We start from the raw sequence: 12,049 nt of genomic DNA, 5'->3' as shown, positions 1-12,049 counted from the left end.
GGGTGGGGGTCAGATCTTCTCTGTGGAGGTAGACTTCCTTGGTTCTCCCTCTTCTCCCAGTTGACAGTACTACCTCTTTGTTTCAATGCCTAATCTTTCTCAATTATTTTTGTAGCCTTTGCCTAATGATCCTATTCAACCTACTCACCAAAAGGTTGTTGTGGAAGCTCAATCTCAGGTGGAGGACCTGGGTTGTCTAGCTTTGCTTTGCGCAGTTCCTCCATAGATTTCTCCAGGCTTGATATCACATCGTCATCATCATGGCCAAAATTCTTCTCCAGTCTGAGAAAGAGAAAATACACAATACATATATACATACATATGCTAAAGGCTTTTTTTCCCCTAATAAGGGAGGTAGCTAAAAAACAGAGGCATAAAAACGACTCCCATCCATTCCATCCCCTACATACTCCACTACCCTCCACCCTCTTCCCTCCCTCCTATCTTGGTCCTATCTGTTTCCTATTTGTTTTTATCATTATTTATTGTGTAATCATTGATTTACACAATAAATAATGACAAAAACAAATATGAAACAGATATTTTATGGAGGCCAAGTAACTCATAATGAAGTGGTAGTCTCCTTTTCATTCAATGAAGACTTCCTGAACTGGAACAGCAGTATATCCCAGTCCTAAGAACCGAACCAGTGTACAAAGTATCTCCTCAGCCCCCATCTCTCTTTGCCTCTCCCTCGGAGGAATGCCTGCTTACTTACTTCAATTCTACGGGACTGAATCTCCTTAACCTGCTGTGGGTTTTCCACTCAGTGAAATTCAAGGCAACAATTATCATCATCATTATTCCTATAAGCAAACTAGCCCATCCTCACAGATTAGCTGGGAATATCTACATTGGAGAAATAGGGAAACATGACTTACTTTTTCTGCAAGTACTCCAAAATTTGGTCCATATCTAGTTTTGATATCTCTCTTCTGTGAAGTTTGAGTATTGTATATGCCATAGCAAGAAGTAGCCGGCTGCCTTCCAGTAAGTAGATATCCCACAATCGTAAAGTTAAAGTAAATGGCACCTGTAAAAAACATATAAATAAAATCATATTAACATAAACAATGATAATAATATATATATATCTCAATGTTTTTTTTTCTCCTTACAAGGGAGGTAGCCAAAAATACAAAGGTATAAAATCCATTCCCACCCATTCCATCCCCACATACTCCACTCCCATTCACCCCTCCCCCTCACTTCCTTCTTATCTTGGCTCCTCCTGAATGGCGGGTCATCCCTGCATCTTGCCTACTACCCTGGGTCAGAGGCAATGTAGCAAGACACAGCACATCCACGGGAAGGCCGCTTCATTTAATTGGTGACCCCCTCTCCATCCCCTCATGCAGAAAAAGAGAAGACAGGGAGAAATCCCTCTGGGCTGTGTCAAAAATATAATTCAAACACACTCCCTCCCCCCATCCCCCACCCACTCCCTTCCATGCATCTTCAACATCATCCATACACAACCATTCTCTGCTCACCCCAATCTTCTCTTCTCCTTTTCTTCCTCAACAGACATTCCCTTTTACCAATGCCCCTTTTACTCTATCCATCCATCTCATCCTTGGTTGCCCCCTCATGTTCAATCATTCCACCTCTCCCTACCACACCTCTTTTTATACTAATATAACTTATTCAAATACAGGCAACTGACAGACCAATCCACCAACTTGGGTCCCTGAATCAACAACTAAATATATGACAGTTTTTGATTCACGGCTGTTTCCTTCTATCTTTTCCTACTATACCAAGATGTTAGAGATAAATGCAAACACACACACAAGGAAACTGGAAGAAGCCCAGAAAAAAAGAAGCCAGATTGTTATTGGAGAGTGATATATCAATAGTCAAGGTACACACATACATATACCAAGGGCTTTTTCCCCCTTACAAGGGAGGTAGCCAAAGTCAAAGGCACAAATCCACTCCCACCCATTTCATCCCCACATACTACTCACATAAACACAACCCCATATACTAAAATGGTAAAACTAGGCAAATACATATGTCCACACACATATAGCAGTAAAAAGCTGAAAAGCAACTGCTTAAAAGTCCTAAGAAAGTATAGCTTTCCACAAGGATTTTGGGTAATTGTGAAACATGCTGGATGAATATATAATTTAGGTCAAGGCCATAAATAGATTTAAGGGCAAAGTTTTTCAAATGGAAGCAAACAGAAGGAACCTTAAGACCATAGCTCCAACACTGCACAGATAACCACACAAACACACACACACTAGAGAGAGAACACTGTAACTTACAACTTACATACATACACCAAAGGCTTGTTCCCTCTTACAAGGGAGGTAGCCAAAAAACAAAGGCATAAAATCCTGGGAGTTGATGATAGCAAATACAGTGTTTTGGAAGAGAGTCAAGCATAAGTACACATGGGAGAGGGTGGTGGATGGAAGGGTGGTAGATAGAGCATTAATGGACTATGTAGTGGTAGATAGGAGTATAATAGGAAGAGTTAAGGATGTGCATGTGATAAAGGGAGAGGGTGGGGGAATATCAGATCATTTTTTGGTGGACTCACGACTTACCCTATCTAAAAAGCATTGAAAGAACCACTTAAGTGTGTATAAGCCAGAGTCAATATAATTTTTCTCTAAATGTTTCTTCAACTTTGGTAGAAATTTATCTAGAATCTTGTCATGATGTTGCTGGAATCGGAGCAGCTTTGGAAACCCTGGGATGAAGAACCCTGAAAGAAATAATAATCTAATATTGGTAATGTCCATTTTCATTTGTAAAAACTAATTTTCTGCAACATAAATTCGTCTTTAATAGACATTTCTTTCCTTCATTTCTTATTACTTTTTTCTTGGGCTACCCTCCTTATGGAAGCTTAAAAAAAATATTGGAAAAAAAGAAAAGAAAAAAAAAAAAAAATCTGGCCTCATTCTCGACAGTGAAGTCTCTTGTCAATATGACTTTATCAATCTGAAAATGTCAACTATAATCATACACAATCCCTCCCACAAAGTTCTTAACTGGTTCTTTTCCAACCAAGGACAAATCATTTCACACAGACGAGGCAGGAAACTCCAGCCTGATGGTGACATGATTGAATGCCTGTCTTCTCTTACTTAATATACTTCTCCAGAAAAAGAAATAGTACATGTGCATGTATTTATGTATGTAGGTATGTAAGTGTGTGTGCATATATATATTTACACACGCACACACACATATGTGGGGGCAATATTAAATTTGAGCTCTCATCCAGGAGGATAATAGCTGTCAACCACAAGACCAACACATAATCGAAGACTCCAGTGAATCACACACACATACAAGGAGTACCATATATCACTATTTTGAAAAATAATTGGAATTACAAAAAAAATTGGTTTATGGTATGAAAGTCGTATGTTTCCAATTATATACATAGATACATATACCAAAAACCCTCTTCCTTTTTAAGCTTGTCCATTGACGCAAAGCACTACCACTCGTTAATGACCAATTTACGGTGACCTCATATACCCACAATTCATAAGTGGATATTTGTGGGTGTTGACTTCTGTATTACCCTCTGAAAAGGGAAGCTGAATTTATGAAACATGTATGCATAAGGTGATTCATAGAATTTATTTCACTTATCCAGTGACTAAATAATGGTCGATGGAAAGCCTTTACAGCTCTTGAAAAGTTCAAGCCTAATACTGTCAAGCAGAAAGCTTCATACAACTTTAACAACAAAACACACACACACACACACGCACCACACACACTTGTATCATTCATTTATCTGATTTTATCTATACTGTATATAGATAGATGGAATCAAATAAATAAATAAATGATTAAAGAAATTAGATTAGATACCTGGTTTGGGTAGTCTCCTTACCATGCATTGCATATTTTTTGTCTGCCATAAGCGCAGAGAGTGCCCAAAAGGCATCCTCCTCATTGAGGTACATAAGAAGCAGGGCACCAATCTGCGACATGCCCTGACAGTAGCCCACCTCCTGGTTGTACATTGAGTATGCAACTGAAACGTAACAAATTACATCAATAAATACCAAGGAGCCGGGCTAGGTACAAATTACTCCAACAAGAGCACCTACATACACACCTGAGAAGACTTATTAAAGTGGGATAAAAGAAAAATAATAGGACATGAAAAGAAACTCAAAAAGGATAGTTATGAAAGAGATCTGGAAAAAAGTTTTCCACACAGAGTGGTGGATGACTGGTACAAATTGGATGAAACAATAGTGTGTGCAAAAACCATACAAAAATTTAAGAACAAACTAGATGCTGAGAGATACAAAGACGGGTCACAACAAGCATAATACAACTAGATAAATATCAAATGGCCTTTTTGTCCCTTATATTGCTACAAAGCCCTCTGAGGGGGGCACTGTCCTAGCCTTCCGAAAGCAGGGAGTTTGTGACGTTAAACCATATCATATTGACGGAGGCCGATTCAAATCATACACTCACCCTACACCCATCCCAAGCCATTTATCACCCCTCTTATCTTAGCACCTCATGGATGAATGGCCCTTTCCCTTGCCACCCTGCTTGGGTCTTAGGCAATGGAGCAGAACACAACGCTTCCACTTTAAGGTCTGACAGCTAAACTGATTTACTTCCACTGCTTCATTATAACATCCCACCTCCTCAATCCACTAGATAAAAAAATTATGGAGCAAACATGAAGAATATCCTTTTAGGCCACTTCTTTCTTCATCCATTTACAACTATTCTCCATTCATCGCTAAATTTGCATTCTTTTCAAGCAAGAGAAATGGGATCCATACTGGCATGCTTGTATTTGGGATGCCCAGCTCAGGGACATTGCTATTGCTGAGTAGGCATGGCCATAGCCAGGCTGCCGTGGATGCGTCTATTACACACAAGACATTGAGCACCACCTCCTGTTCTGCCTTCCACTGAGTGACCTACGGGCCTGTCTAGTGGCTCTTCCCAGCTACCTGAGAACTATGGGTCTCGTGCAAGTGAGACAAGGGTCAATGAACAGAGTAATTTTCCACTCTCATGTCCTTGTTCAGCATACATTCTCCTTGCATTATCTAATATAAACTGGAAAATTTAAACTAATTTTGTGGATACACTTTACAATGATTAATAGAGGGGAGAGGGTGAGTGAGTGTGGAAGAAAGGTGAGTGTAAGAGAGTCTTGGGAGCAATACTGTATCAAAGAGTGGTATAGGGGAGACTTAAAGAGGGCAGAAGAATGGAGGGATAAGAGAAGTTAACAGTGATCCACATTCTTTTTAGACTCAAGAGTCTCTAATCATAAAAGAATGCCAAGTGACTCTGGTCAATTGGGAGTGGGTGGAAGAGGGGGGACAGAGGAAAGGAGAGAATGAGAGAGGCAGAGGAAGGGAGATGGAAGAGTAAGGAAGAGAGTGGAAGAGAGGGGAAGGGAAGGGAGAGCAAGTGAAGATCTAAGGGCTGGGTGTATCTGGAATTCCCCACCCTATTTGACATTAGAGACATTAGTAAATAATACTTTTTTTTTTATTAAAATTTATATCTTTGAAATTTAAAAATAATACAACTTATGTCCTGAAATTTGCTATAGATTAGATGCATACATATACCAAAGGCTTTTTCCCCCTACATGGGGGGTAGCCAAAAAGAAAAAGGCATAAAAATCACTCCCACCCATTCCATTTCCTACCAATACTACCTCTCATTAACGGACTAAAAGGGGGGGAAACAGTGTCCATTGATGTGAATAATCTGTTGATTTGGAGTCGTTTTTGGGTGGCATAGTGATTGCACAGCACTAAACAACGGCACCAAAAACACCGAAAACACAGCAAAAACAGCTAATTAACGTCCATTAATGAGAGGTACTACGGTACTCCACTCCCCTCCACCCTCCTCCCTTCCTCCCATCTTGGTACCTCCTGGATGAGGTATTGGATGCATTTTCATATATAACTGTTTGAATGATTTTGGTTTTTAATGGTAGTAGAGGGTCTTGAACCTCCCCTTTCAAATCTTCTGCAATTGGAGGAGGATGAGATTGATGGAGAGTGAGGATGAGTGAGGGAGAGGAAGAATGAGCAAAAGAGTGAGTGAGTGTGTGAGTGAGTGAGAGAGTGAGAGAGAGAGAGAGAGAGAGAGAGAGAGAGAGAGAGAGAGAGAGAAAAGAGAGGAAAGAGAAGAAAAAGAGGAAAAACAGAAAGAAAAAGAGGAAAAACAGAAAGAAAAAGAGAGAAGAAAGATATATGAGAGAAAAGAGAGAAAAGAGAGAGAAAAGACAAAGAAAAGAGAGTGCAAGCTAGGAAGGGGAGGGAGAGACAGAGTACAAGTGAGGAGAAAGTGAGAGACAGAGAAAATAATAATAATAATAATATCGGCTCACCTAAAACATGGAATAATTGCTGCTGTTTGATATCATATCTTTTCCTGAAGGAAACATGGTCCCGGTAAGTTCGATTGACATCCAGGTCAATCTGCCGCACATCTGTTGACCATTTCCTCCCAAGCCTCTTCATCTCCTTCAAAATGGTGAGAAAATCAAATTAGATTTGTGTAACATTAAAATATCATGTTCTCCATCTATGGGAGTAAAATAACTTCTACATTTGTACCAATTGGAAGAAAGAAATAAATAAAAAAAAAAAAAAAAAAAAAAGTACACACATATCAATCTTGTGCAACAGCTACTGTTAATACATCCCTATTAGATACACTACATTCGTAAATGAAACACAATACATATGCTGGACCAGATGCACATGCATATAAGACATCCAACACAAGCCAAACACATCACATGTATGTAAGCATAAACCAGGGGTTTTCTCCCTTAAAGGAGAGGTGGCTGAGTCAATGTGCACACCCAAACCACACACACATAAAACCCATTCAATCACCCTGACTCGTCTCTATACCTCAGGGATAAAGAGTTGCTATGTATCCCACATTCTTCCACAGCCATAGCTGGTTTAATCCCACTGTTTCACTGTGTAACAAGACACTTCCTTGTCAACTTAAATCACAAAGCAGATGAGGAGAACATTGTTTCATCTATTTTCGATCTCTCTTCATTCATTCCTGTCATTCCAGGACCTACCTCATACTTCCCTCTCTGCTCCTGTTTCACTTGGTCCAGGTAGAGCAATCGAGCCCACACATCTCCTCTAAACCTGAAAAATATCAACACAATTGGAGTTAACCACAAATCTTGATACAATACCCTCGGCACTACTCAAATCTTGTGGCTTAACTTCTATACCAAGGTATACTCTAAATTTCACAATTTTGCTAAGATCATACTCCATCTAAAGGCTGACTTTTTTAGTGGGTTAAAATGATGAGAGTAGGTAAGGCACCTGGGTTGGGAAAGGATGGAGAAGGGGGTCACTGATTAAATGAAGTGGCCTTGCTGTGGATGTGTTGTGTCTTGCTACATTACTTCTGATCCAGGGCAATGGATGAGATGTTGGGATGACCCATCATCCAAGAGGAGCCAAGATAAGAGGGAGAGAGGGGGCTGAATGGGAGTGGAGTATGTGGAGATGGAATGGGTGGGAATAGATTTTATGCCTTTGTTTTTGGCTACCTCCCTTGTACAGTGGAAAAAGCCATTGATATATGTATGCATGTTGTAGGCTACTGCAGTTATTTGAATACAATACAGTTGGCATTATTTTCATGTTACATTCAGTGGTCTGTGTCTGAATAATGTAATGTGATGTGATGCAAAAGGAGGGTGGGTTAGAAGGTTCTTGTGTAGAACTGTATACCTATCATTCTCATGTGCTGCTGAAGCATGTAAGCATGATAGGCAGGACAGGGTATGATGTATTTCAAATGAAACAGCATCGGGTCTTACCTATCAGGTACGCCCTTATATATACGTTTGGTTAGCTTCTCTGTCCCTTGGTACTTCTTCCACTCCCGGGTCATCTTCTGCCACTTGGCGACACGTGACATCTCCAGCTCCTTCCGCTTCTCCTCCTCCTTTGACCGAGACTGTGGTAATCGGTTGTCACTGAAAAGATGACATATCTCATTTAATGATACTTTTATTGGTGCAGATTTATGGGATAGGAGGAAAGCTTTTGGGAGCTGTCAAGAGTTTTTATGTGAGTAGTAGAGCATGTGTTAGGATTGGAAATGGAGAGAGTGAGTGGTTTGAAGTAAAGGTGGGACTTCGTCAAGGATGCGTTATGTCGCCCTGGCTGTTCAACTTATACATGGATGGGGTGGTGCGAGAGGTGAATGCTAGGGTAGTGAGTCAGGGATTGGAGATGGTTAAAGAAAATGGAGAAAAGTGGGAGGTGAGCCAGCTGTTGTTTGCGGACGACACTGCGCTTGTGGCAGGGTCAGAGGAGGGATTGAGGAAGCTGGTGGCAGAGTTTGGGAGAGTATGTGATAGAAGAAAGCTAAAGATAAATGTGGGTAAAAGTAAGGTGATGAGATGTACAAGGGGTGAAAGTGGCAGTAGACTGGAAGTGAACATTAAGGGAGAGCGACTGGAGGAAGTGGATAGTTTTAGATACTTGGGTGCAAGTGTAGCAGGAAAAGGTGGAGTGAAGGTGGAGGTAGAATGTAGATTGAGAGAAGCGAGTAAATGCCTTGGTGGTTTAAAGAGTGTAATGAGAAATAGACATTTGGGAATGGATGCGAAGAGGAGACTGTATGAAGGAGTGATTGTGCCAACAGCACTGTATGGGGCAGAAACGTGGAACATAAGAGAAGAAGAGAGAAGGAGTTTGAATGTGTTTGAGATGAGGTGTCTGAGAAGTATGGTGGGGGTTACTAGGCTAGATAGAGTGAGAAATGAGGAGGTGAGGAGGAGAACAGGGGTGAAAAAGGATTTGGGAGATAGGGTTGATGAAAGAATATTAGGATGGTTTGGACACATGGAAAGAATGAGTGAAGAAAGACTAGTAAAAGAGGTATGGAAGGCAGATGTGGAGGGAGTGAACATGAGGGGACGTCCTAGGATGAGGTGGATGGATGGGGTGAAGGGGGCTTTGGGGAAGAGGGGAATGTCTGTTGAGGAAGGAAGGGAGAGGACGGAAGACAGAGGTGAGTGGAGAATGGTTGTATATGGATGATGTTGTGACTGCATGGGGAGAAATGGGCGGGGGGGTGGGGGGGGTAGTGTGTGTGAGTGAGTTTTGACGCAGCCCGAAGGGATTTCTCCCCGTCCTCTCCTTTTATGCAGAGGGGGACGGAGAGGGGGGGTCGCCGATTGGGTGAAGCGGCCTTGCTGTGGATGTGCTGTGTCTTGCGACACTGCTTCTGACCCAGGGCGGTGGGCAGGGTGCAGGGATGACCCGTCATCCGGGAGGTGCTCAGATGAGAGGAAGGGTGGGAGGGGTGTGGAGTGTATTTAGGGATGAAATGGGTGGGAGTGTTTTTATGCCTTTCCCTTTTTGGCTACCTCCCTTGGAAGGGGGAAAAAGCCTTGGTATATGTATGTATGTATGTACGAGCCATCTTCCAAGCCCTTAAAACTTATTAGAAACCCCTGCCTTATATCAACCCATTAAAGCTTAGTGATGGTTCATGATTTTGTTTTAAATAGAGCCTAATGATTTTGTTCAGCTTTGGGACTTGCATTCCTAAATGTATACATTCTAGATCATTGGCTCCCAAAGTGCATATGAGGGATGAGGGTGTCCAGAATTCACCAGGATGCCAATGGAGTGGAAAACTTTGGGAACCATTGTTCTATATTTACCCACTGAAGACAAGTGTTAATTTTCTTTTGTTCAGGTTGTGAAGCCTTTAGTCCTTTGAAAGTTAATTAGCATGACTTGCTACACAAGCCATATAACTGTAAACCACCACATTTTATAGTTACAGAGGGTTTTAGAGACCAAAGTCTCAACCTTTTCTACACTAGATAGTAGTTACTCTTTTGTTATGGCTGCTACCAAGCTATTTCATTCATTTTTTGTGACATCCCTTCAGTAAGATTAGTTGAATCAATTTTGATTAGCTCCACCTATGATGGAAAGTACGTATCCTTGTGTTCTGGTACTCCTTTGCTAAGGTCTATAATAGGTCAAATTTTCTGATATTAACCATAATAAAATCTCTAGAATGTCATCAAAGAGAAGGGATTAACCAAAACAGTACCCCCTAAGCCAAACAAAATATCATGTCTTTATCCACAATAAAATATGCATCATTATATCATAATGGTCATAGCAATGAGGAAGAAATATTTCTAGGGGTAAAAAGTTGCATCATTTATCAGCAGAAATTAACCAGAACTAATATCATGAATATGGCCCTTGAATACCACCAACACACTATAAAATCTCTTGTATCAATCAACACAAACTTACTGTATGAAGCCATATCGGTCTGTCATGTGATACACCTCGTATTCAGGGTCCTCCCAGGGGTCAATGACGGCACCCTCATCCCGGCCCAGGTCATATCTGGCAACTATAGCCGCTCTTTCTTCTCGTGCTCGCACCAGCAGCTCATCATCAGTCAACCCTGGCGTGACACAAACAATAATATAATGAAGAGAAAACACAAGGATACAAAAAACAAGGCAGTTTGTGCTGTTCTTCTTGAAATTATATTTCAAAAAACATTAGTAACTACTGCCTCTAGAATTTTTTTTATATGTTAAAAACACTAATATCACAAAGAGAAAATCTGAGGATACAAAAAATAAGGCAGTTTGTGCTGTTCTTCTTGAAATTATATTTCAAAAAACATTAATAACTACTGCCACTAAGATTTTTTTTTAAATATGTTAAAAATGCTATTAAATGCTACACCATAAAACTGTTCACCTTTTCACATTTTAAAACTTTACTAATGGTGAATCAAAATCTAAATAATGCATTTCCATAACAGCAACAAACTTCAAATAAAATTATTTTTTACAGTGCCATATCTTAAAAAGCTTAGTATATTTAATTGACATTCAGTATGAACAGGTTAATATTCATGTTTACAATTTACAATGACCAACTATACTGTAAGCATAAAATAATAAGCAAATCCTCCACATCATGGAAAGGATAAACATTATATAACCTTAAGCAAATATGGTTTCACATTGAACACTGCACTGTAACTAAGAATGTTCATTCCTTCACCACAATACATAATAAAAATAAAAACAACAATGATAACAATATTTTCATGTGATAGCTATAAAATAAACTCGGAAGCATTAAATCATAATGCCCAAACTTATATCACATAATCTAGCCTGTTGGGTAAAAATTAAAATATAATACAACATCCTTTCAACAGCAATATTCAGATCATAAAGGAAATCACAAGGTTATACTATTAGTGAAAAAATTGAAGTTCGTGCATTTTTGGGAATTAATTACTCTAAAGGATTATTCCTAATTTGTAGTAACACTTGCTTCAATTTTTCTATGGACTGAACAGCCGACATATGGTTGTAACTATGATTATAACCTGTGATTGTGATATGGTTGTTGTATGTATGATCACAACAACTACCACCATGAAAAAAATCAAGGACCAAAAAATACGTAAAACTAAACAACCAAGGGTGGACAGGCACTGATTTATTTTACAATGGTATTGAACACATGCAGAGCTGGCTCAGGTCATGACAACTACAACCAAAGAGGGATGTGTGATCACTGAAACACACAGGGCTCTCTCAATCTATTTTCTTTTTCTTCTGTAAATCTTAAACATACATCAGATTTTGAAGATTTTAAAATAAAAGTAAAGGTGATTATTCCAGTGTAAGTATATGCCATTAGGCATTTATATGGATGTCAGCCAGATAACTCCAACCCTCAGTGACAATATCTACTTTTGATTTAAGATTCTGGTGGAAGGCCTGAACTGACATAACTCTTATGAGAAGGTCAACGTGTTAGCAATATTTTTTAGAAATACACATTCTGTCATCAAAATAATAAATATTATCCTTGTTCCATATTTTCTCTTTCTCTAAGCTAAGTTTATCAGAGAACCCTGTGTACAGCACTGGGTAACAACATCTGCATCATAGGAAAGTAAACTGAGGCATGAAGAGCTGTAAATAGTCATTATTTTACCCATAAGA

At 39.7% G+C, this 12,049-nt stretch overlaps 1 protein-coding gene across 3 annotated transcripts in view; it reads right to left on the bottom strand.

The window, feature by feature from the left end:
- Positions 1-12,049, bottom strand: part of LOC143025652 (USP6 N-terminal-like protein) — a 58,296-nt gene that overhangs the window by 29,660 nt on the left and 16,587 nt on the right. For all 3 annotated transcript variants that reach the window (XM_076185646.1, XM_076185644.1, XM_076185645.1), the window contains exons 3-10: positions 10,320-10,476; positions 7,847-8,005; positions 7,085-7,157; positions 6,371-6,506; positions 3,872-4,015; positions 2,562-2,722; positions 882-1,033; positions 149-282 (exon numbers count right to left, since the gene is read on the bottom strand). In XM_076185646.1, the coding sequence (XP_076041761.1) occupies positions 149-282; positions 882-1,033; positions 2,562-2,722; positions 3,872-4,015; positions 6,371-6,506; positions 7,085-7,157; positions 7,847-8,005; positions 10,320-10,476 (1,116 nt within the window). The remainder of the gene's footprint in view (positions 1-148; positions 283-881; positions 1,034-2,561; positions 2,723-3,871; positions 4,016-6,370; positions 6,507-7,084; positions 7,158-7,846; positions 8,006-10,319; positions 10,477-12,049) is intronic.

The sequence above is a fragment of the Oratosquilla oratoria genome, chromosome 5 (genome assembly GCF_046742065.1).
Source record: "Oratosquilla oratoria isolate Oo_2021 chromosome 5, ASM4674206v1, whole genome shotgun sequence".
NCBI lineage: Eukaryota > Metazoa > Arthropoda > Malacostraca > Stomatopoda > Squillidae > Oratosquilla > Oratosquilla oratoria.
Note: the sequence above shows the minus strand (reverse complement) of the source record. Positions and strands in the feature narration are given on the sequence as shown.